Below are 26,425 nucleotides of genomic sequence, written 5' to 3' on the forward strand. Positions count from 1 at the left end.
GGCGCTGCAGTGCCGCACAGTGACCGCCGGGGGCAGCAGAGCCACTGTTTACAGCAGGCAGAGGGCAGCAGCAGCACGAGCTCTTCTTCACGAGCTGGAAGCGTGGAGTTGAAACCGGAGACCGAGAGGAGCGAGGTCGCCGTTGTAGTTTGTTTTAAAGTGGAGAGAAAAGTGAGATAAAGTCTCGGGTGAAGCCCCCCCTTTCGGCTCGTGTCGTCCACACAGTGCCGGATTTGGAGGAAACCACTCGTTAGTATGAAACAGTCGCCGAATAACAACAATTAAGTCGGGCTCGCGCTACATGTCTAGCTGCTAGGCTAGCTAGCTAACAGTTAGCCGCAGAAGCTACTTCGGCTAGCTGGCTAGTGGCGAGGTCCAGCCCAGAAAAGTTGTTTACCCCAGGTTGTGGAGGTGGTCACCCTCCCCGAACTTTTTTCCCCACGATTTTTCATTTTTTTCGGGTAAACAAATCGAGGACCAGCGGTTCACACTGGATTTAACAGCGTGTGCTGTCTGGAAACGAGCAGGATGTCCGCAGAGGTTCAGTGCAGTCAGGTCGACTCTGGTTTGACAGCGGCGGCGGTGGTGGAGGTGGAGGAGGACAAGAAGAACCAAAACCAGTCCGAGGGGCAGAAAGACCGACGAGACGAAGGGGAAGAGGGACCGAGAGGCTTCGAAACCCCGCTGAAGGAGGAGGCAGAGGCGGCCAGGAGCCCCACGGACACCCACATGGAATGCAAAGAAAACGACAAGGAAAACGAGCAAAGCGGCAGCAATGCTGACTCTGCCGCTGCGGACGCGGTGAAGAGGAAAGTTGTTGAGGCTCCTCCACCCAAAGTCAACGCGTGGACTAAGAGGACCACGGGCAGAGTGTCCATCAACAACATCAGCTCCCACGAGAAAGGTCAGATCGTCGTTTGCGTGTTTTATATATATATTTTTTAGTATCTTAGAAACATGGCAGCAGGTGACAGGGAGTGAACTGCACGTTGCTGCAGCTCTTTTGACAGCTTCATTGCGGGAGACACACACTCCTCTTGAATCTGCAACACTGTGAATTAGTGTCCGAATTCGACTTGAATGAATCCCACACATGTATATGTCAATGTCATACACCAGCAGGTGAGTGGTGTTGATGATGGTGGCATATTTATTTGCCCCCATCCCCCTCCTGTGTGCGCTCGGATTGCTCCCGAGCACCACGTGTTGATTGCTGACAACTGCTACTTATTTAGCCTCCAACAGCTGAACTAGTTTTCCCTTCTTTGAATAAATTAACAGTGTAAACGCAGACAGGGGCTAATGTGTATGTACGTGTGTTAAATATGGGAGCTCCATGATCAGCCTGGAGTCATGATTGCTGCAGGGTTACCTGCTAAAATGACAAGCCAGGCTAACTAACTAACTCTCTGCTGCTGCTGTAAAGACACGTTTTGCATGTCCAATGGCCTGACTGCCTACAGTTCCTCCCACCAGCCTGTTCACTTCACTGTCACTACAAGTGAAAGCACAAGAATGTGAACAAGGAGGCTGCTCAGGTGAAGTTTAAGTGGGTGTATTATTACTACTATCTCTGTATCAGACCAGTTAATGATCTGCATCTCGATTAATAATCAGTTTACTTAAATAATCTAATCGCCAACTATTTTGATAATCAATTTGAAAAATGTTAAAACACATTTTCAGATTTTGAATATTTTCTTGTTTTTTGCACCACACAAGAAAATAAATCATTAAAACCGAGTCATTTACGGTTTGTGGCAAAACAAACAAAATAATTTGAGAACACCATCATCGTTTCCAGGTTTGGTAAACATTTTACGGACCAAACAAGTACTCCATTAATCAAGAAAATAATTGTTAGTTGCAGCCCTACTTTTTCTTATCTGTTGCTTACTTTTAATAGGGCTGGGCAGTCATTCAACAACAAAAATTATTTTATGCAATTGGCGTGTTAGGTGTATAAATGGATGTTTTTAGGCAAGCTTCTTATATATGAAGTTTCTATGAGTTCTAGGGCTGCAACTCATTGACAAAATGACAAAATGTCGGGAAATGTTGATTGTTGTTTCCCAAACCTTGAAAAGCGACAATGTTCCCAAAATGATCCAGTTTTACTGGCTTCTTTGTTATATGGAGCAAAGAAACCAGAAAATATTCATATTTAAGAAGTTGGAAATCCAGAGAGATTGTTATAATTAGTAAAAATACTAAAAGTTCTATTTTAGAGGCTTGTTTCTATCACAGGGCAGTGACAATACACTTTTAATATTATGTTATATATCTCCAAAAAAAAACACATTCAATTCTGTCCTCTAGCTGTTTATAAACTGAAATATACTCCTAGGGCAGTAAAGGATAATTACACGAAGAGTAAGTTGAGTTTTCTTACCTAATTTTATGTTAGTTACATGTATATTTAATCAATTTTAATTGCATTTAATGCGTATCTGTATATTTGATTAAATGTGTGAATATCAGTGACTGGAACAGCCTTTAAAATGAGGAAAACGATACCAGATGCACAATCATGATATCCAAAATGTTACATTTTTGTCAATTTCTGTCTATATGAAAATACTATATGTAATTTCTTCTGAGGAATTATTTTATCCTCTTAAATAAGTATTAATTAATATTAATATTGGTATATTGGCTTTATAATTGTTTTTAATTTGACTGGATTAGATATAGGAAAAATAAAAGTAAAAATCATAATGATCCAACATTGTCATGTGAAAAGCTGACAACATAAAAAGTCCTAAAAAACACTGATTACTTGCTTGCTTACCAAAAATGACAGAAGTCGGCTGACATGGGTTTTTCTATGGCCAACGCCATTTTTTTTTTTAAACTAGGGCAGCCAATGGCCTATAATTGATATAGATATATCTTTACAAATACATATTTTGCCAATTAGCCAACAGGTAATCCAAAAAATTAAACCATTTTTGATGAAAACAATTTTTTATCAGGTTTCTGGGAACAAAACTGCGTAATTTTACATTCATAATTAACGATCATACACTGGGGATTATTTTATATTAACCTCGAAATTACAATAATGTAAATGAAGTGTATTCTGTTGTTGGATGTCAGACCAACTTGGTCACAAGATGTATTCTTCCACTGTCTTGTTTTTTCTTATTCAACAATCAGAACCCAAGTATTTTCAGTTTATAAATGAGAAAATGTTTGATAAATGACTCATTTGAGTTGCTCTATCTAATGGTGGTCGATTTCACAATGAATAAGTTTATGTAATAAATAAAAAAACACTTTTTAAAATGCATTTTAACTGGATTGGTAGCAGAAGTTAAAGGGTCACTCCCCCTAGTTTTACACATGACGTGATGACGTCATTGAGATGCCATCAGGGAGGGCGACCTTTGCTTCAACTCAGTGGGTAAAATGTTTTACTAAAAGTCTGCTTCACACACTAAGGAAGGACCACACTGTTATATTGCATGTTTGAGTGGTGGGTGGTGTGGTGTGGGGGGGGCTGCTCGAAGACACTGTTGCATTATGGGAAATGCAATAGGATCCAGGGTTTTTGGCTTGTGACTCATACTCAGGGTAAAAGCCAGGACACTGCACTCTCCTCTGCTTTTGTAACAGCCACAACTTCATGAAAGTGGACTAAATGTTATCCAGTTATTAGAATTTAATGCAATGAAGCGTCCTTCTACCTAATCTACTAACTGATTGAATCTTTTTTAATTTCTTTTTGTGGCAGTTTAAATGCTCAAACTCACAAGATAGTTCAATTTGCATTAAAAAAAAAGATCCACTAATTTAGGGCTGCAACTAACTGTTATTTTCATTGTGGATTATTCTGTTGATTATTTTCTTCGATAATCTGAAAATGTCACATTAGGTTTTTAGCTGACTAAATCTACAGTCTAAATTTAGTCAGCTAAAACCGAATGGGACTAAAATGCGATTATATTTTGTCGACTAAAACCAGACTAATACATCTCAGATGACTAAAATAAAACTTAAAACTAGCATTTTTGTCCCAAGACTATAGCTGAAACTAAATCAAAATTTGCTGCCAAATTAACACTGGATTATTTTCATAATCAAATCATCTGTCAGTCATTTCCTCGATTAATCAATGAGTTGTTCAGTCCATCAAATTTTTGGAAAATGTTCCCCAAACCTTAAAATTATTCACATTCTGGAAGCTGAAAAATAGTTGATTATGAACTTGGCTATCGATTATCAGTTAATCGTTGCAGCCCGACTTAACTTTTTTTAAATGTTGAAATAAAACAGTATTCCTTCTTGAATTGCGTCTGTTCAACTAAAGTTTGAATTGTGAATGTGTGTCACAGGAGCACACAGCGACCGGTGGAGCTATATTTGAAGTGCAGGCATCGTTTTACAGTGCTACTGTACGGCAGTTCGCAGGGTTAGACGTGTGCAGGCTCAGCCAGGCATACACCCATTCAGAATGAAGCCTCGGCCCTGCGTCGCTTATCAACCCGACCATCCTCTGCTTGAGCGATAGGGACTGTCAGGCTGCAACGGGCCACTCCCAGCATGCAGCTGCCTGCAGAGACGCAGCCACATACCGCTGCTGGCTACACACAAAACACCCTCAACTCGTTCAGTCGCTCAGGCCCTGAGAGGGGGAGGAGGTTATTTATTCATTCTGTACTGACAGAAATTCTCTCTGCTCCACACACACTTTCACACACAGCAGGGCAAGAGCATGCAAAGACGTACATGAGTGGACTTTTTTTAACTCCAGCACTGGGCACAAACTGCTCACCTGAGCTGAAGAATTAAAACAGTTTTCTTTTTTAAAAATCAGGCGATTTAGGCCTGTTGTGGTGAATATGAAAATGTCAATTTCACTCATTGATTCTGTATCTGCAGATCAACAAAACGCTCTGAAGGTCGTCCGAGCCAGCAAACCCAGAATGAGAAAGCCCAGCAAGGTAAGCAATGTTTCTTCTTCCCCTTTAGAACCTGTCGAACTTTAAAACATGTGACTAACACCGCAGCCTGTACATGACGTGTCAATAATCCCACAACAAGACCGATGACTTGATACTGGTCACAATCACTTGATCGGATATTGGACATATATAAATATAGCATACAATACAATATGATATTTTGTGGGCTCTTTATTTCTTCTTTATGGGAGAGGAATACTTGGTACTTAGTTGGAGAATTATTATGTGTTAGCTTGACTAGTTTAAAAGGTCTGTAGTGATTATATAGTGAGTTTTATGGAGCAAAGAATGCAATGAATCAATTGTCAAAATACTGAGTAATCTATTAATCGTTGTAGCCGTCATCAAAACCAATTTGTAATAGCATTGATATCAACAGTGAGCTCTTCTGTAACTCTAACAGACAGTTTCATTTTTTGGAATAACGCGATTATTTGCATATATGTATCCAAATTTAAGAATAAAGAAATGACAACAAGACAACTGTCACCACTAAAGAAAATGTATATATATATTTTTAAATGTAACCTTTATTTAGCCTGGAATAAAACTCATTAGGTTAAAAATCTCTTTTGCAAGCACACAGTCTACTTGAGGTTGTTAGCTATCTGTTTAAATACTGTTTAAAGTGTCCAATAATACCAGATCTTTCAGTAGTAGAAAATGAACACTTACAGTTAAATGATATTTATTTTCTTTGCACCATGGAAGATGACTTAAATACATTCTCTTGTCGTTGATGTTAGTTCTTGTTTCCTTTTAATTTTATTAAAATGGTCATTTTTCACCACTGTAAGTTCTGTCCAGCAGTGAATGGAGGATGGGAAATCAACATCTGCTGCTCTTGAGCTGCTTGTTTTGTTTGTTTTTCTTTGACATTTCAGATAATAATCACATATTTTTCTTAGAAATTCTGGGTGTTTTTGGTCTTACTATTACCACTCCACTGGCTCCATGTTTTTAAATCTACATTGGCCCTAAAACTCCACCATAATTATCAAAATTTTCATTCAATATTTTGTTTTTCTACGTGTATAGATGAATGTCATTGCGTGACAAACGTCTGTAAAGTCAAACCTTCACTAACCGTAATTTTCCACATTGTGAAGCAGCAGAAACCTTTAAATAACTTGTTATACACTACTTAATTACATACTGCGCTTAATTAAGACTTTCTTCTTTTCAGCCATGTTGAACCTCATGGTTTAATTTAGATTTTTATTCCTAGTGTCCTTAAAGTATGGGTGGGTCAAAAATATTTGGACAGCGATAATTCGTTGTCCTTCCCCATGCAATACAGTAATCCATACACCAGGGTCTTGCAACACCAGGGATTTTACTCGATTCTGCCGACCAATGGGGTCAGTAATGTGTTTTCTCTGCCGTAGCACCGCTGCAGATTGAAGCACAGAGCGTAGCTATCTGGTAAACGTGCTGCTGTGTGTTATCACTTCAAAAAAAGACGGGATTCATTTCGCAAGTTGGAAGTTTCCCCAGGCTGTTCTGATGAGGAACCTAATGTGAACAAACTTTGTTTGCATGAAAACGTTACAGGCAATCTCGCTGTCATTAGTGAACTTGATGTAAATACAAACAAAAGCCACTTTAAAACATGCAGTTTGACTTATTTGCTCACACTCCATACTATGGCTGCAAATAACAATTATCTTCACAGGTTTTCCCTAACCTCAAACTGTTCACAAAAAGAGCAAAGAAACAAGAAAATATTCACCTCTAAGAAGCTGAAAAATTAGAATTTGGGTTGATTATTTTAGAAAAACCCAATTTAAACCCTACATTATACCCTCAAGATCCCCAAGAACGTCTATAAAGGCTGTAGTACATAGTCCAGGCCCCAAAATAGCTTATTTATCGCTCCCCAAAACACAGGTTCTGTGACGATTTAAAAAGTGCTATAATTCGTATCGACTGTTAAAAAGAAAAGTCGGTAAGAAAAAGTGATTTACGATTTGCTTACACGATATGTGTAAATAAGAAAATGTATATGTTTACGGTCAGTGCACATCAGTCATCAGTTAGCGTTGCTAAGATTAGAAAATACCCTCTATTATTCCTCTTATTTTCTGTTAATCCTCTATCCAAACGATAAAATATAACCGTGTAATCTTGACAAATAACATAAAAAGATTGTAGTAAATTAATATTGAAACAGTGTTTTCAATGAAAATGTACATGTAAACTGAATATTAAACACATGAAACAGGTCATCAAAAAACAAAATCAGTAATTTATAATTAATAACAACAATAGCAAAAATTCATTATTTGTCATAGTTGGCAGATTAATGCGATTATTGGTCCACCTCTAAACTTGTATATATGTTGTCCCTGTGTCAGAATTTATGTCATAGTATGAATATTTAACGTTTCCGCCGGTTCTTTCTGAATATAACCCTGGTCTGTTTTAACCTTGGTCTCGTATCACATTGTCCAAATTTGCAACATTGACAGTGGTGGAAAAATGACTCATCTTGTTTATCGTTGTTGTTTGCATTTCTCCTGAACACGGAGCACTGACCCCTTTAAGGCCACTCGGGTTCTACCTGCTCCTCTCTCACACACACAAGTTAACACAACGAGAATAAGTCCAGGTCACATGGGTCAACGTGTGTAATGTTACAATGACGACGTTAATGTTAATGTCTTTTTCTACAATTTTTACAGTCGAGTGACTTCAGTGACATCACAAACTGGCCCACACCTGGTGAACTGGCCAAAGAGGTACGACTTTCGTGTGTGTGTGTGTGTGTGGTTATGCATGTGTGTGAGATGGTCATTAAATTAAAAAGAAAAATGCGTTGTGCTTCTTTCCTGTAGCTTTCAACCAAAACAGACTTGTCAGATTGTTTTTTCTGATTTCTGCTCACTAGATGGAGCACTAAAACAAGTTTAAATTCCTCACTTGGTCTCAACGCTGATGTGATCCAAAATATTTATAGTCTCCATTTTTTTTCACCCAAAAAACAAAACAAAAAGGTCTTGTGGAATATTGTTTCCACATGTCATAAATGGAGGCCGTTCATGATGAAAGACGAAAATGTCCTTCGGGCTCTGCAGAACAGTGTGTGAGAACAATCCACAACACTAATGACAATAACAAAAAACAATGTTTATTTTAGTGATTTGAAATGATTACCACTTTTTGCTTAAAAGGGAAAGTTGAATTTCAGTTGTATTTTCGGTATCTTATTAGCAATTGAAATGGACTTTAAATTTGTATTTGTTTTGCACCTGAGGGCTTGAACAGAATACACCATGTTATACAAAATACAGCAAAATGATATCTTCTACTTTTCACTTCATCATAAAGACACAAAAACAAAACCATAGGGAATTTGTTTTTTTTAGTTAAGTGTAAGTACTCAAGTTCAAATCCTTTTTAAAGGGAGACTGTGTCCAACTAAGACTAAAGGTCGACTGATACGGGTTTCTGTGGCATTTTTTTTTTTTTTAGAAAAATCGGGGCAGCTAATGGGTAATGCCACCTTTTCCGCCCATCTGGTAAAATATAGCTGTTTAATGATAACAAATAATACAGAATATTAACCAACAATCTGTATTTCTGCAAATCAGTGCAGTTATATACTATATTTCAATAAAAATAGAGTTCGAACTGGATATTTAATACATGAAATAGTTAAGTTTGAATGACATGGCAACATTTATTTAGTTTTTGAGAACCAAAGTGGGTAATCTGTAATATTTAACTGATTTTAAACTTCATTTATGATTTTAATTTTGCAGATTATGGTTTTGGGAAATGCCATCAGCAATTTTACATGAGCTCATTAATTGAGTTTTTTTTCCATTTGAGGATTTCAGGTGTCCTTAAATGACTTTCAAAGCATCAATGTTTCTTTTGGGCCTCAGTAACTCACATGCAAATGTAAGAAAACAGAGAAAGCTCTACTGCATGCAAATGTCTGAATTCAGCCTCGTGTTTGTCCGTTCCTCCAGCAACAGCAGAACGTCATCAACAACAACGGAAAGAAGCCTTCGTCCGCGCGCAGGGAGAAGGAGAAGCGACGGGAGCGACCGGACCGCAAGTCGGAGAGCAGCCATGACGGCGGTGAGAGCAAAGAGAACCAGGAGGCTCAGCCGGACCCGCTGGGAGACCTGCCCAAAGACGGAGAGTTGAAGGCGGGACAGGACGCCAAGAGCCTGAAGAAGAGAGGAGGCGAGGGTGAGGACTCCTGTTTTTTTTTTCTCTGTGTGAAGCATGTTCAGCAGCATTCTTTAAATAATCAGATTGTGGCTGATGACTGTGTCAAACTCCTGATCAGGTTTGATTAACCCACATTAATTCCTCACTGTGCAGTGACATCATCACGATCTACATGATTTGATTTGTATGAATGAACTTTTTAAAGGAGCTAAAGATGGCGATAACCTCATCTTCCATTTCACTGAACAGTGATGCCTTTGATTCCTTGATTGCGGCGTTGATGATGAGCTTGTCAATAACTGTATTGATCGTGACATATTGACAAATGCTGTTTGGTGCATGTTCTGCTGTGATCTATCTTTTTTTTGACGCACTTTCACATCTTTACCAACACTTAATCGGGACAAGTAACGGATGCTTAACTCTGACCAAGACTAATACGAGGCAGTTCCCACCTTCAGATTGTCTAAAACTTGTAGTTCTTATTCCCTTAGTACTTATTTTAGTACTAAGGGTATTTTAGTACCCCCCCCGTTTCTTAGTGTTATGCTAAGTTATGCTCACGTCTTCCTTCGTACTCAAGAGACAGTGTGAGTGAGTTTATTGCTTCCCATAACTTTCAGCACAAAACTAAACAAGTGTTTAGGAACTTTAGGAACAGTAAATATTGATCAGTAAGGCGTATGTGCTACAACCATACCTCAATTAAGATTTAAACTTACTTTTATTTTCACTTTTATATGTGTTTAAAGACTCATTTTGATTGTACTTTGACTGTTTTTGAAAGGGTGTTGTCGGCTATCGATTCAAAACACAGAACAACACAAAACAACTTCACCGTAAAAAGGTGTCATCGGATTTTTGTTTTCGTCTCGCACTGTATTTAATCCAGACTAATTTTAGTTCATTCAATTTGACGAAACTCTTCAAGCTCTGTTTTCGGTGTGCAATCATCGCTAGGTAACAAACGTAAGTGGGTTTCTCTGCCGCTGGAGGACGCGTCCCGGGACGACGGCGACAAGATGCCCAGTGGTGGCCCGACGCGCTCGGACACAGACCCCACCAGCGGCTCCCCCGACCCCACGTCGCCCAATCACACGCTCCATAATAGGCCACATGATAGCAGCAGGAGTAAGTGGCCAGCAGCTCTCTCCACCCTCTTTGTTTTTGCTTCTTGACTCACCGGTTTTGGCTTCTCGGCTTGTTTTCCCGCCGCTCTAATACCACTGCATGATTGCTTTCCCAGCTGCCATCTGTCTCCAGAATTTGCTCTTTCTCCGCACTAATGCGTCAAAACCGTGATGAGTTGAAATGTGTCCGTCTGCTGTAAAAATTGAAAATGAATCCATCAGGGATTGTTTTAGTTTGGTAAAGTTCTGCTTCAGACTCCTGTATCTCTCACAAGGGCAGAAGAACAGTTTTTTTAAGTAATTATAGTAGTATTTTAAGACTCTAAAGTCATCATAAAACATGAAAATGTAACGTGCTTACGATTTTGGTTTGGAAAGTCATTCAGTTTGGTTATAAAAGATTTTAAAACATCCAATAATCAGGCAAATAAAGCTGAATGTATTATTTATATTGAAAAAGATTTGCTTAATACATATGTATTATATATATATACATATTAATTAAAAAATACATTTTAATTTTTAGTCTAATTATTTGTGTTATAGCAGAATTTGACCATGTTTATAGTGAATGGCGTTGTTTCTAACACACGTAAATGTCCTTTATTTAACATTTAAAAAGCCAAAGAAATAAACAAACCCGGTGTTATTTGAAATTAAAGGTAATGAACTGTATTTTAAGCATGTGTTACAGATCTTTTGTCCAGAGAAACGTGTGTGCAGCTTCATATCCACATATATCTCCTTTATTGTTATAGGAATATTGATTTTTTGATGTATATCGATATTGGATGATATTAATAAGTATATTGTGATTTTTTTTTTTCCCACATTGCCCAGCACTAAAATGTAATAATAGAAGGTTCTTAGTTATTGGTATATTTAACAGGCCACATGATAGCAGCAGGAGTAAGTGGCCAGCAGAATTTTGTCAGGTTTTCTCCACCATCACTTTGACAAACTTTAGGCGTTTTTTTTCTTAGAGTTATTTTTTTCTTACTCTGTTCGCAGGTTGGAGAAGAGAGCCGCGGGATTTCGGAGACGATAATGGGAGTGTTCGAAGCGAAAGTGGGAGCACTCGAGGAGGATTGCGAGGCCGGGGGAAAGGGCGCGGGCGCGGGAGAGGTCGTGGAAGAGGCATGTTTTGACGATCACGTAGAATTTGCCATCTGTTGTTACTGTTCCTTGAAGCTTTTTGAAAGACAAAACTGTGTTTTTCCCCCCGTCTTTGTTGACAAAAAAGCAACATTTCGATGCTTGGATGTCACTTCTTCTTTTTTTTCTTCTTCTTCTCCTCGCAGCATCAAGTAACCGTTTGTCACTTCTCTTTCCTTCACCGTCTCAGGTCGCTACGAATACTCAAGCTTCCGGGACTCCCAGTCTTCCGATGGCTCGGCTCAGGGTCCCTCGGAGTTTGGCACCAACATGGTTTACTATTACGACGACGGCAGCAAGGTCCAGATGTACACAGTGGACGAAAAGCTCCTGAAGGAATACATCAAACGTCAGATGTGAGCGTCACAAATAATTCTTTGTCCTTTCACCTTCGTTTATTTTAATTTCTCATAATCGATCAATCTATTGAATATTTTCTCGACTCGTTTATTAGTTGTTTGGTCCTTAAAACCTCGAAATGATGTTCTCAAATGTCTTTTTTTTTCTACTACAAACCAAAATGATTTAGTTTTAATGATTTCTTTATGATATGGGGCGAAGAAAGCAGAACATATTCACATTTTCTTGTTTCTTTGCTCCATATGACAAAGAAATCATTTAAAAATTAATCGATTATGAAAATTAATTAAGAGTAGCACTCTTGTACTTTTAATTCTCTCCGTTTGCCCACTTGTTGTGTTGCAGGTCAGTCTGATTTTAACTTTATTAATTTCTAAATCGGCTAATTCTCACTCAGTTTAAACTGTAATTTAACCTCATCTCTTTTCCAGAAATTGAAATGCTTTGATGGAGCTTTTGCTCTATTTTACACGGTTACTACAACAAATGATAAAAATCATCAATATTTAACAAAAGTAAAAAAAGTGTAAATATTAGAAAATGATATAGCTTATTATAGGTCCTGCAGCAAATGAATTTTATTCCTTCTCCTACTCTTATATTAAACATTTACCCCTTGTACTGTAAGAATACAAATAACTCAAGTGTCAAATATTTCTCTTTCAAAATTCATAATATAAAATAAAATAATACAAAAAAAGCTTAAATGCATGGATTCATGCGAGTGTAGCACTTGATTTTGGCCATGGTCACTTTTTATCAGTTCGCTTGAAAAAGGTCAAAGTGGAAAGAGACCAAACCTTATCTCCTGAGCAGCAGGTGAGGAGTGTGTGTGTGAACAGAGCAGAGGTGTGAGTGACAAGTGAAACGGCTCTCGGTGTGGTCGTGAGCGTCCTGCAGGGGGCAGTGTGCGTCTGACGGGGACGACTTTGACCTCATTACAGAAGCAGACTCAGAATAGTGGAGGGTGAGGTTGAGTCCTAAATATAGTGCGGGTGCCTGTGGGAGGACAGCGGATGAATTATACGCAGGCCTCTGCATGGAAATGTAACAAAGAAAAAAGGAAACTTATAAGGAGGAAGGAGAGAGGGATTGAAAGTGGAGACATTTTTGTCTTCGCTGTCTCTCGTCTGCTCCCTCAGATGGAGTTAGTCCATGTAAAAAAAAACCATAAATAAAAAAAACGGCCCAGTGCCACGGGGCTGAGCAAACATGCATGCTTGTGTTTCTGTGTAACAAGTGATAGAGATTTTCCACTCCACCAGAGTTTAGTTCACCAGTGCTGAGAGTTTATTCTGCCTATGAGATGCAGTGAATGCGTTACGTTTTAACATAAATAAATGCCTCTTCTCTTTATTGTGAGTTGTTTTAAAAAGGCAGATTATTAAGCATCAATAATTCATTTTAAGAAATTCAATTAACTGATAGCATTATTATGTATTCTGTGTGGCTGGGAGCAAGGAAAAATCATGTTGGTGTAGTTGACGATTAATTCAGTAATTCATATTGATTTTCCACTCGACCAGAGTTTAGTTCACCAGTGCTGAGAGTTTATTCTGCCTATGAGAAGCAGTGAAATATGTTACGTTTTAACATAAATAAATGCCTCTTCTCTTATTGTGAGTTGTTTTAAAAAGGGTATTAAACATCAATAATTCATTTATAGAAATTCAATTCAGTAGAATCTCTTTGTTTCCATGTCATTTTTAAATTATGATTATCAATGCAACATGAGAAGTCATCACGACGTGACGATATCCAAAATCTAAGACCGTATCTTGTCTCATGTCACGTCATAAAGATAGAATATCGCCCAGAACCTACGGGTTGTATCAAAAAAGAGACAATATTTGTTGCCTGATCCAGCACGTTTGTCCTCCTGCAGTGAATACTACTTCAGCCTTCACAACCTCGAGCGTGACTTCTTCCTGCGGAGGAAGATGGACGTGCAGGGCTTCCTGCCCATCTCCCTTATCGCCAGCTTCCACAGAGTTCAGGCCCTCACCACTGACATCAGCCTCATCATGGAGGTAAGATCACCACCACTGCACCGCCAGCTCCTCCGGGATTTGTTTAATTTGACCATTTGTGTGTCTCTCGGGTAATGTTTCACGTCTCCTGGGTGCACACGGAAACCCCAGGGCTGCATCTGCATGACTGTGTTTACTTGATTTATAATTCAGTCAGAGTTTGATTATTGAAAAGTAAGTAAAATTCACTTATGAAACATTTCGTGGACGTAGCTGTCTTGAAGTAAAATGAATCACATATACGAGATACGTGAGCTTTAAACGTTGCGTTGCTGATAAACAAAGAAGCGCGTGCAGCTGATTTGCTTAATCAGTGTTGTGGGAACTCATTCAACGATGGTTTGAATTAAGGCTGAACAATTCATTGAAATTTGATCAAAATGTCAAAAGAAATGTCCTACTGCAATTTTAAAATTTGCAAGAGGCAGAGTATTTCTTTATTTTATTTACTTTATTTATTTTAGATAAAATATTGTCATGACCTATACACATTATGTTCTATAGACTGAATTAGGGCTAAAAAAAATCACGATCTTGATTCACAACGACATGTCAATAAAGACAATAAAGTAAGTCAATCCATGCTTTTATCCTGCTCTCCAGGCTCTGAAGAAAAGCACAGAGGTGGAGCTGGTGGACGACAAGGTTCGCTGTAAAATTGACCCGGAGCGTTGGCCCATCCCCGCCCCTCCCGTCGTGGGCTCCCCTCACACCGACTTCTCCCAGCTCATCAACTGTCCCGAGTTTGTTCCTCGACAGACCCTCAGCTCCACAAACTCTGGTCAGTATTTGACTCAAATCACCCTGAAAGGTGATGGATTACTGTCAAAATGTGTTTGCGTGCGTGTCTTCATCGACCCACATGTATTTTAGTCGTTAGAAAAGCAACACAGAGATAAAAGAAGATTTTAGAATGTTGGTCTATTTTTGTATAATAACAAGTTCCTATTATGTGTTGTTATGGACTCTGATTCTCTACTATGGACACTTTGGTTTGTCTGTAGGAACCCTTTTTAAAAATAGTGATTTGTGTCGAAGCAATGCTACGCCGTTTTAGCTCTTTCAGTCTGAATCATCCGGTTAACGTGATTGTGGTACTGACCCAAAATATGAACTCCTTATTATCCGAAAATGGACCTAGAATGTCCGGATTTTTCCTTAAATAATTACTCCTTTAGTTTACGCTAATTCATCCAGAAATATAAATTAATGTCAGTGTGATACGATTGACTGAAAATTCACCACACATAATTTGATAAATGTTAAAAAATTACCAACAAGCCTCTGATTCTAATTTTTCAAATGTGAAAAAAAAATAGATAATGTGTAGATAATTTCCTCAGTTCCTTTTATATAATTCCATAAAATAGTAATCTGTACTGCAGTTGCACATCTCAACTATCACATTTGACCAGCTGTCAAAGAAATGTACGGTGTTTTCTGAGAAAATACAGTGAATATTCACAATTTGAAAAACTGGAACTGAGCAGTTCTCAGATATATATTCCACTGCTTCATCATCACCCACTTATTTTCTTAAGTGTGTTTAGATCTTTCAGCCTCGTCGCCTGTGAAGGAGTCTCCTCCCGAATCTGCCGAGTCTCAGGACTCGGTTGAGCCCGACTCCTCCAGCCAGGACTCGCTCCCCGCCACGGAAACGACATTGAAAGACGCCCCGCCCCCAAAACCCGACCCCGATGCCTGGATCCAGGTGGAGAAACGTCACAAACAGCCGTCTGGAAAGACAAAGGTATGGAATATGAAGAAAATGTTCACCCACTAAGGGATAACATTTTTGACCCTATGGGAAGAAACGTGAGCAGTCACATGTTCAGACAGGTTGCCAGGTCTTTCAAAACAAAATAAAGTTGAGTCCAGTCCTTCTCACTGTCTTTGTCCATCTTTATGCTGATGACACTGTTAAATGTGTCTGCTGAAATTAATCTCATGTAGAAATGAGGCTGTTGTTGTTTTGTTTTGCTCAAATGTCATTATGGAACTTTATTGTTCAACGTGACTTTTGAGGTCTGAAAGCCTCTGTCTAATAATTCCAGGTTTTTAAGTTAAAGTTATAATTAAGGAAAACAACTGTTAAATTATCAAAAGGTCGACAGAACCATGGGAAATTATGAGAGATGAGAATGGTCGTCACATTTATCACCAGTGGTCGCGATGTAGAGCGACAGCTTTTGCTTTTATTATGATGTTAAATGGAGATTAAGTGTACGGTGGCCTTCAGGGACAAACTTAGGCAGGTAACTTTTTCATCGCTTCCATCATCACTTGCTTTTCTTTCCTTGCCCGTTTCACTCTTTCCTCCTCATGTTTCCATCTTCCCTTCCTCTCCATCCATCTCTTCCACTGTCTTTTCATCCTCCCATCGTCTTTTGACCGGCAGCTTGTGAGTGACGATGCGTGTGTTGTTGGCTCCTCCCCTTCCTCAGCGCCCCCACCTGACAACCTCCCCTCTACAGTTGAGTACTTCCCTCTAACCCCTCTCTCCTTCCCCGTGCTTCTCATTTATTTCACACCTCATATTAACCAACATTTCTCTTGATTTACATATTTCCTCAGCCTCATTTGGCCATATTTATTATTTGTGGGAGTGGGAATCGTTCAGCAAATGTATCATATATGACACGCATAATGATACTTGATATAATGTACGATAATCATCATAATGTTTAATGTTTAGGATGATTATATACATGTGTATATCTACATCAAACTTATCTAATGGTCTATTTTCATTCAAATATAGCATGAAGTTTTACATTTGGCAGTTTAAAAGCTCAGCACGACTGATATCGGTATCATTATCGTATCAGACACGACAAAGTGATATCAAGCCGATCCTGTTAAAAGTTTATATGAAATTAAGTTGACATTAGATTTAAAATTAAAGTGTTCAGTTGTCTCATTCTGGAGTAAATATACTTATGTTCCTTGTCTAACGGCTGCGTCTTCACTGTGTCATCCAGGGAGACGGTAAGACTCCTCCTCCCTGCCACCCGGCTCCTCTGCAAACTGAGGTGGACCAGGAGGAGCTGGACTTCCTGTTTGACGAGGAAATGGAGCAGATGGCGCCCAGGAAAAACAAGTTCACCGACTGGTCAGACGATGACGACTCGGACTATGAGCTGGACGACCAGGACGTCAACAAGATCCTCATCGTCACCCAGACCCCGCCTTATGTCCGGAAACACCCTGGCGGCGACCGGACAGGGAACCACGAGTCCCGGGCCAAGATCACCACGGACCTCGCCAAAGCCATCAACGACGGGCTGTACTACTATGAACAGGACCTGTGGAAGGGAGAGGAACCGATCGAGGGCGCCAAGGTGAGAAAGATGCTCTAAAGTGTGAAAAATATTCATTTACAATCCAGTTTTAAATGAAAAATTGTCCTTGGAACACATTGTTCACAGGTTTTGCATCTTTACTTTTTATTTATCTCATCTTTATCTCTCTCTGGACTGAAAATTTAAAAAAAACACCAGTCTAGTTGAACCAAGCTCTGTCACTCTACCACACTGAGGCCTTATTGTCCAATTCAAATAAGAGAAGAGGAGGCATGGAGAGTCATGTAGCTCTGTGTTGCTCTGAAGGTTCAGCAACCTGTTGCTCAGGAAGGAAACACCTTTGTAGTAACATGTGACCTGCTTGGCATTCCGTAGTGCGGTTCCCGTATGTTGATTAAAAGTTTAAATCCAGGATTTTCCACCACTGAATAAGGTCACATTTCTGATGCTACAAACACGTCTATAGGTCGATAGCGCAAGTTAAACTTTGAGGAAGGTTCGCTCCACATGAGGACAGAAGAGTGATCTGTGTTGACGGGGTGGTTTTCATAGTCACGTCCACGTCCTTATGATACACGTGGAGAAGTCCTGTGCTTTGCGACACAATCAATATATAGTTTATAGACTGGGGTTTTCTGTTACCATGGTTACTATTATTTGGCAGCAGCTTCAGGTTAGCAGGAGGAGATAACATGTGGTTGTGCTACAATGGCTACAACCACAACACTGTTCTGTTTTTTTTCCCCTGTGGCACGCCTTGATACATACGGTATGGTAAAATAGCATTAATCCACCTGCCTGTGTGAAACTAATCCCATCCAAATAGTGCTACATAGAACATAATGAATACACTTGCTGCTATACATGGTGACTACTTGTGTGCATGTTTTGCATATTTCACCGGTTAATTGCATGTTTTTACATGTGACAGAGCTGCATGTTTTACATATTTTACCGGTTAATTGCATGTTTTTACATATGACACTGTGAAACTCTGGATTGGTAGGAGTTATTTAAAAACTAAATAACTCTCTAGCTTCCTGTCAAGAGTTAATATCTTATTATTTTGCTATAAATATTGACACATCATTCACTTTTCTCCTAAACTGAAGGCTGCGGGTCCTTTTTTTTTTCTTTCTTTCTTTCTTTTTGTGACGTGGCTTTAATCCGCTCAGCCTCGGGGCTCAAAGGTTGTCACTGATGTGACCACATGTGGGAAATATCACGCCTGTCACACATGCTTACAAACAAAAACACACCAAGGTCGTCTGGATATTTTTCTCACTCTCTCTCCTTACGCTGATGTGTCAAGTTCAAAGTCTGCCGCACAGCTGCTGTGTGTCACACCGGCCTCCTGCGCGGCTGCAGCCGCTGGCGTGTCGCGTATATTTTTACCACGATGTCGCTCTGTTATCAGTTCAAACAGCTTGAAGTGAGGACTGACAGCTCAGATTATCCTTACGCCGAGTTCGTTGATGGAATTCTTTGATTAACACTCTGATCTTTCCCACTCAACTGCCTACTGCTTTTTACTTTATCAGGACACTAAATCTTAAAATTCTTACTACATACTGTAAGGCCGAGGCCTCACTACAGGCTTCTGCATCAGGGAACGCCTCACTGTTCAGAGCTGCAATGATTAATCTAGCAACTATGGAATACTTTTATAATCGATGAATCTGTCGATTATTTTCACGATTAATCAAGTAATCGTTTGGTCCATAAAATGTTGATCAGTGTTTGTCAAACCTCAAATGTCTTTGTTTTGAGTATTAATGATTTCTTTGTTTATATGGAGCAAAGAAAATATTCACATTTAAGAAGGTGAAAAAATCTGAAATCTTATTTTAATCATGAAAAAAGCTTCAAACCAATCAAAATAGTTGACCATTAATTTAGTAATAGATTAATAATAGAGTAATTGAGTTGTTTCAGCTCTAGATTAATGGATTATTATTAAGTTAATCTTCAATTTAGTTAAATGATCAATCGGTCTTGATTGATCATTCTCTGATTTTATAGCTTCATAAATGTGAATATTTCCTAATTTCTTCACCTCAAGTAACAGAAGTAATTAAAACTAGTCTATTTTAAATGATTTTTATATAAACAAAGTAATATAAATGCCTCAACTCCAGGAGAAATTGATTGGGGAAAACACGTTTCCTCTCATTTCTCTGGTGGCATCAGTTTTTAATCAAAAACCAAATTAGGTTTGCAACGATTAATTACGAAATTAATCGCAAACTATGTTGATAATTAATTTATCATTTTAATGTTTGTTAAATGTTGTTTTTTACTTTAATTCAAACAAATCTCTCTTAGTCTGTTTCATGAATGTATGAATGTCCATATAGTAAAGAAATCATTAAAATGTCACCATTTGATCTCACCAGCTATAGTCAGTAAAATAAATCTGCTTTTACCTCATTAGAAATGTTTATATGTTGTCACACAAACACAACACCTGTCCTGTACATGTTTTTAGTAAATAATGTAAACAAAAAAAAAAGGTTCTGTTGACGTCAGGAGTATGATCCTTTTCTGTTTCTCTGTTCCTCAGCAGGAAGTGGAAACCTTCAAGAAGCTGAACGTCATCAGTAAAGACGAGTTTGACACTCTCACCCCCAAAGTGCCCGTCGACCCAAACCAGGAAGTCCCACCTCCTCCAATGCCAGGTGGGTTAACTGTTTCACTCAAGCTGGGAAATGTGTTCTTTCTCTTCTTTCTGCATTTCATTTTAATACTGCTTTTTGGTGACACAACAAACAGTTGTTATTTACTTCAAATCTGTTTTATGTGTGTGTTTTTCCACTGACTCTGACCACAGTATCGTAAAATTTAATAAGTCATTTAATTTTAATGACATTTTGGTAAATGTATGTTTCTACAGTGGACAGCGCAGCACAACTGTCGCATTCTCTGCCTGCAACGGTCCCCGAGTCGCCCAGCACTCACCAGCCCCGGACCCCCAGAACGCCTCGCACGCCCGGACGCCAGGACCCCAACAAGACCCCGCGCTTCTACCCCGTCATGAAGGAAAGTGGCAACGTCGACGGACAGGTGAGCTCTCTTTACTCTTCTGTGTAGATTAATAACTGGCAATAAATAACTGTTGTGATTTTATTTCATTTTTTTTTTTCTTCTTTCCAGATGCCAAGGAAGAAGAAGACACGCCACAGCTCTAACCCTCCTCAGGAGGCGCACATCGGCTGGGTGATGGACTCACGTGAACACCGGCCGCGCTCAACGTCCATCAGGTCTGACCACTCTTTTCAGTAAAGGACTGCTATTGTTTTAGTTGTACACATTAAAAAAAGGAAGAACACAAAGCAGTCACATGTCCTCCTCTCGCTTTTCGATCCGTTAGTGCTGTTGTTGTTTGGTTTGACTCACCTGATCTTCACTCATTTCTCTCTGTATCAGTAAACACAGAACAAGTGGATTAAAGTGCAACAAACAATTACAGTGTTAGATTTGCGTCATTTAAAATGGACTTCAGCAGATTTGACAGTAGCTCAGTTGTATCGAAGCAAAACTATTTCAAACCAGGAAAGAGAGTTGTGACTTTTATACACTGACTCAAAAAAAGATTCCTCTTCTGTTGTTCGCCCACAGCAGCTCAAATGCGTCTCCATCAGAGGGCGCTCCGCTGTCAGGAAGTTACGGCTGCACCCCTCAGTCCCTGCCCAAGTTCTGGCATCCATCCCACGAGATGCTGAGGGACAACGGCTTCACCCAGCAGGGTTACCACAAGTACCGCCGACGGTGCCTTAATGGTACGAAGCCGGATTGTTTTTATATTGTGACTTCAGAGTCTTCACCGTGTGTGTGTGTTTATCTGATGACTGAAGTGATTCTCTTCCAGAGAGGAAACGGTTGGGGACCGGTCAGTCTCAGGAGATGAACACTCTCTTCAGGTTCTGGTCCTTTTTCCTGAGGGACAACTTCAACAGGAAGATGTACGAGGAGTTCAAACAGTATGCGCTGGAAGACGCCAAAGATAACTACAGGTGAGCCGGTGGAATGATGTCACCTGCACCGCTAAATCATGAACAAAGGCATAGAAATATATACTGCGGGGAGAAATTTTGATCAGTATTGCTGATCAATAGAGTAGATTGTTCAGAAACTTGATAAATGATGCTTAGTTATTAAAACTTAAATTTCTTTTAGTAGAGTGGGCAAAAATGCTAACCAAATAGTCAATGGTATCATACGTAGACTATTTGAATATTCTAAACTCCAGCGCACGAGAACCAGTGAAAGTAATGCAGAGTTCACTGGGCAGCTAACGAGATGCGTTCAAGAAACCTTGTAAATTTCATCACTTCTTTTATAATCCCCTGATATGACTAATGCAAAGTTTCCACGGGTCTTTGAAATCCTTGAAAGTTTGTGAATTGGGAAAAAACAATTCAAGCCCTAGGTAAATGTCTCCCTTGTTTGTTATGACACCACCTACTGTTTCATGCCCTGAATTGCTTGATGTATGTAGACTAGGCCTACGCAGCACAAACGTGGAGTCGGAATTACTTGCGGTGTTGTGGACACTGCCCACTGTCTCTCTCTCTCTCTCTCTGCCGTTGACGTGAGATTTCGTGCAGAGCAATGAGTAACGATAAGCAAGAGAGAGAACATTTTACGTGATGCCTGGGAATTGAAAATTCCAGGACCTCTGTCTCACCAAAGATAAAATACTGACTTTGACCAAGATCCCAACGACAATCACTTGTCGTTGCTGCAAACAATAAAAGTGGATGCCATTGACAAAGATGCTCTTAAAAGTCTTTTTCGTGCTTATTTTTTCTGCACAATATAGAAAACCTATATCTTCAAAAATATTGTGCTAATTTCACTACAGGGAATCGATACCTGTTATCGGCCTACGCACTTTAATGGACTGGTCAATTTTCTCACCTCCTGCGAGTGTGAAAACTCCTATGCGATAAATCTTTTTGCAGACAGACTTTTTCTTTCTGATAACAGAGGTTTAAAGGAGTCGCCAGTTGCACATCTGCCAAACCAACATTCTTATCTGAAAACGTGGTTGGCTCATCTCTGCTGTGGGCTCATGAGGGAGTGAGCGTAGTTTCAGGGTGTGGGTGGGTGTGTGTGTGTGTGTAAGAGAGAGAGAGAGAGAGAGAGACAGACAGAGACAGACACCCCCCCCCGTCAGCTGTTGATACCGCCGCCGGCCTCGACTTCATCTATTAAACACCAGCATACTCGTCTGTCCGGTTTTTCCCATGACAGCCTCATCAAAGTTATTAACGATTCATGAGACAAAGCTGCTTCTGTTGTCAGCTGCTGCAGAAGCATTGGGGGGAAAATGGCTGATTCACTGAAGATCAGCTGGCTGTGCAGAAATGCCACCATGTGACCGGTCTCTGTGTGGAGACACCTGCATCCAGTGGTGCGTTCGGTCAGAAGTCTAATCCGGGAGTGACGCCATTTGACCATGTTTAAGCTTGATAAGTTGTAAAAAAAACATGCAAATAAATGGGTAAACATGTGTTGACTCTCCTGCAGGTATGGACTGGAGTGTCTCTTCAGATACTACAGCTACGGTTTGGAGAGGAGATTCAGGTTAGATCTGTTCAAGGACTTTCAAGAAGAAACCCTCAGGGACTTTGAGAAAGGTAAGGAACCTCACACTTTGACTGCTGCTTTGTGGAAACACAAACTTTTTAAATGATTGAACACTTTGTTTTAGTATATTTAGTACATATATATATTTTAGTAGTATTTAGTTTTACAGATTTATTTGTTGTATGAAGCAAAGAATCTAGAAACGATGTGTGTGTGTGTGTTCCTCAGGTCAGTTGTATGGTCTGGAGAAGTTCTGGGCCTTCTTGAAATATTCAAGGATGAAGAACCAGCCCATTGACCCCAAGCTGCAGGAACACCTCTCCAAGTTCAAGACTCTGGAGGACTTCAGGGTGGTGGTGAGCATCTATGTGTGGTTTGAATGAGACGACAACTACAAAACCACCACAACCACAAAAAAACAAAAACATTTAAAGCTACACAGAGCGTTTGAGCCTCGAAAACACGGCTGTGAGATTTCACCCACGTAAATCTCTCCTGGTGAAGTCTTTTCCTAGTTTATATCTTAAGAATATATTTGTGCTTTATATCACTGTTAGAACTCCTCCTGCACCAAGATCCATAGAGAAAAACAGTGTTTTTAGCTCATGGGGACACAAGGGCTGCTGCTCTACTGCTAAACTAAGTGATGGAGGCAGCAGTGGATCAACACCTCCTGGCTGCTGTGATGTAATCACTGATTTTCTCCATGGACTTTGGTGCAGGAGAGAGAGTGGTGCAAAGCAAATGTGTTTGTACGATGTCTTTGACTTAGGTGCACCTTTTTGTTAAAGCTAATGGGTTAAAATATTAATTTGGTTCACACATTGCTGCGTCTGCCACTGTATACACACAAAAAGACTCCCTCAGTCGTGCATGATAGTTTTGCCTGACAGCAACACAGCAAGCAAACTGTGCTACAACATCTCTGTTCATGACAAGAAAAAAATTCCAAAAGTTACAAACTGCATATTTTAAATGGTTAAAATATGTTTGTTTGTTTTCCTGTTTCATTTCCCACTGGCATTAGGGGTGCACCTAAGGATTATTCTTATCATCAATTAATCTGACCATCCATATCCTCACTTTGGTCCAGAAAGTGTTGAAAAATGGCAACCAATGTTTCCCAAACCATCGAATGATGATGTTCACAAATAAAATGTTCAGTTTTCATGTCACATTAAAGTGTTTTAATGCATTTAAAAAACAGCACCACTCAAACTGATCATTAAAATAGTTTTTTGTGCTTGTGTAGCCCCCGATAGGAGAGGAGGGAGGCAGGAGGAGACGTCACTCGTCCTCGGCCGGGGACGAAGGGAGACGTCGGCGACATCCTTCCAACACTACCTCAAAACCCGCGCAGGCCTCCAAATCCTCCAGCAACACTGCTGCTCAACCTGCTGCTGCTCAACCTGCTGCTGTGCAGAATACACCCAAAGACAACAACCAGAAACCAGCAGCTGCGGCTGGATCAGCCACCCAGGCCAAGAAGGCGGAGTCAGGAGCCGGGAAGAAGCAGAATGTGGCACCAAATAAATAAAGCGACCTTCGTTGAGGTGTGGTTGTTGAATAGACGAGAATCAGAGCGTGGCAGCGGCTCTGAGCTCCAGTATTTGCTCTGTTTCAGACGCAAACTGTCCTGGTATGAAGAGAGGCCGAGCGTGGTTGACTTAATTTGGTTGTTTTTATCAGTGCATTTCATTTTCAAGCAAAGCAAGCAAGTGCAGGCAGTGAGCTTGATTCTGTGCTCCTCCCGGCTTCTAATGTTTACAGACGAAAAAACACAAAAAAAAACAAAAATGCATTCCCTGCATTTTGCCTCTCTCTTTCTCTCTCTCTCTTTCTCTTGGATGCCAAACCTGTCAACACGTTTGTTGATCTCCACAGTGCTGATCCGTACAGAGCTGCCGAGCTGTGAGTCTAGTTTTGCCAAGATATATATATATATAAAAAAAAAAGAAATAAGGAGAGACGCTGCAGATTTGTCTTGTGTGCCTTAATCTGATTCACCAGGACGACTGGAGGACGATCGGTGACAAAATAGCCAAAATTCTGCCTTTAAAAAAATCCAAAAAACCCAAAAATGTCTTCCCATCTAATAGGATTTGTGTTTGAATGTTTTTGTTTTTTTTAAAAAAAGTGCCACCGCCACTCGCCGTTAGTTTAATCATGAGACATAAATAAATTATGTCTTCATATTGACAATCAATGTCGACATCTGCAGTCATAAATTTATGGAGTGACGCCAAGGCTGTTTCTCCGTACACACAAATGTACCATGATGTGTTTATTTTTGTTTTTCTTTTTTAAAACGTCTGACTGACAGGCATCTCATCGACACCATTACATCACTTCTTAGTGAAAACCAGAAGAAACTATGACAAAGTTTAGTTTTTTGTTTTTTATGTGGGAAGCTTTAATGTCCCATTTTACACCCAGAGTTAGAATAATTTATTGTTTTATTTTTGTTTTTCCTTTTACTTGATTTATGGAATAGTCTTAGGTAATCGCTGCAGTTTTAAATGGCTTCTGCTGTTGAGTATGAAAAGAAAAAAAAATGAACCATTTCTGCTGGAATTCTGGGTGTGAGCTTGCTTCATAAAACTACAGTATATTTTTAGCTTGGAAGTTTACTTCGTATTATGTTTGAGGCTTTGTGCTCTAGAGCACTTTAATCATTAACTTTCCTTTTACTTCATCAGTGGACTTAAAAAAAAAGAAGAGGATTTAGAGTTGAATTTAAAGAAAAAAAATGTAAATACTATAAAAAATCATTTGCTATTCAATTATCCTTCTGATTTTAAGTGATTTTGTTTTATTGGTAATGTGGTTTTTTGAGTGTATTTTAGGACAAAGTGTTGCATGTTGATGAATTGTAAAATGCAAAAAAAAAAATATATAAAATAACAGTTGATTGTACAAAAACGTGTTTGTGTGGTGTGATCTGTTTGGCCTTGAGCTGACGCGGCACATTTTGTCCATGTTGCTGATGCTTACAGAGTTGTCAAGCCTGATCTCCAGGTGAAATGTAGGCAGAAAAGCAAAAACAAACCATGATATTACATTACATCTGGAAATTGGATAATAATTGTCATTAAAAAGAAAAATACCTTATTTGTTTTAGAAATGTTTAAATTAAAAAAAATTGGGCTGAACCGACCCTATTTAAAAAACAAAACAAATATAGTATTTAAGTCATAGAAAGTGATGTTAGTTCCAGTGTGTTAATTTAAATTGAAATGTTCGCATTATTTGAAGAAGTTCGAGCCGTATTGAAGTTGATTTGTTATTTAGAAGCGATTTATTTATACTACGGGTCACGATGGAGGGACAAATTCACTAAAACTCCTGGCTCAACTCCCGACTGTGGTAGGCTGGTGTCTGCTGCCTTCACGTGCACCTCGGAAACTCGCAACACCAAAAATAAAACGTGGCACTTTATTATCAGTGCTTAATGCAGCTATGAGCTGTTCGTTTTAAAAAACACGCATGTTCTCCATATTGGATTCATTCGTTTGTTTTCCTTTTATCTTCGTTGTGTAGGGTTAGAGTTGGGTATTCATCCGTATGTTTTCTCTCTCAGAAAATTAAGTAAGAGGGCAGATCAGAGGCAGCACAAATAAAAGGCAACGGCACCGGTGTACACCATTCTCAGCTGAATTTCTGGGGGAAATGCACATGATCTAGCTATTAATATTATTATAGCT

At 39.4% G+C, this 26,425-nt stretch overlaps 1 protein-coding gene across 4 annotated transcripts; it reads left to right on the plus strand.

Moving 5' to 3' along the window:
* Nucleotides 1-71: 71 nt before the first annotated feature.
* On the plus strand, nucleotides 72-25,018 carry larp1b (La ribonucleoprotein 1B). 4 transcript variants are annotated; one of them, XM_044047523.1, is made up of 19 exons: nucleotides 72-904; nucleotides 4,885-4,946; nucleotides 7,652-7,708; nucleotides 8,945-9,170; nucleotides 10,113-10,283; nucleotides 11,294-11,419; nucleotides 11,628-11,793; nucleotides 13,683-13,827; nucleotides 14,431-14,608; nucleotides 15,378-15,577; nucleotides 16,809-17,168; nucleotides 19,693-19,807; nucleotides 20,023-20,192; nucleotides 20,283-20,389; nucleotides 20,748-20,908; nucleotides 20,998-21,142; nucleotides 22,662-22,771; nucleotides 22,950-23,077; nucleotides 23,974-25,018. In XM_044047523.1, the coding sequence occupies exons 1-19, from the start codon at nucleotides 529-531 to the stop codon at nucleotides 24,256-24,258; spliced, it is 3,288 nt and encodes a 1,095-aa protein (XP_043903458.1). In that variant the 5' UTR covers nucleotides 72-528; the 3' UTR covers nucleotides 24,259-25,018. The 4 variants fall into 4 exon arrangements, with proteins under 4 accessions (XP_043903458.1, XP_043903459.1, XP_043903460.1 ...); XM_044047524.1 differs by having other exon boundaries at nucleotides 19,696-19,807; XM_044047525.1 differs by lacking the exon at nucleotides 10,113-10,283.
* The last annotated feature ends 1,407 nt before the right edge of the window (nucleotides 25,019-26,425 follow it).

This window comes from Solea senegalensis, linkage group LG16 (genome assembly GCF_019176455.1).
Source record: "Solea senegalensis isolate Sse05_10M linkage group LG16, IFAPA_SoseM_1, whole genome shotgun sequence".
Taxonomy (NCBI): Eukaryota; Metazoa; Chordata; class Actinopteri; order Pleuronectiformes; family Soleidae; genus Solea; species Solea senegalensis.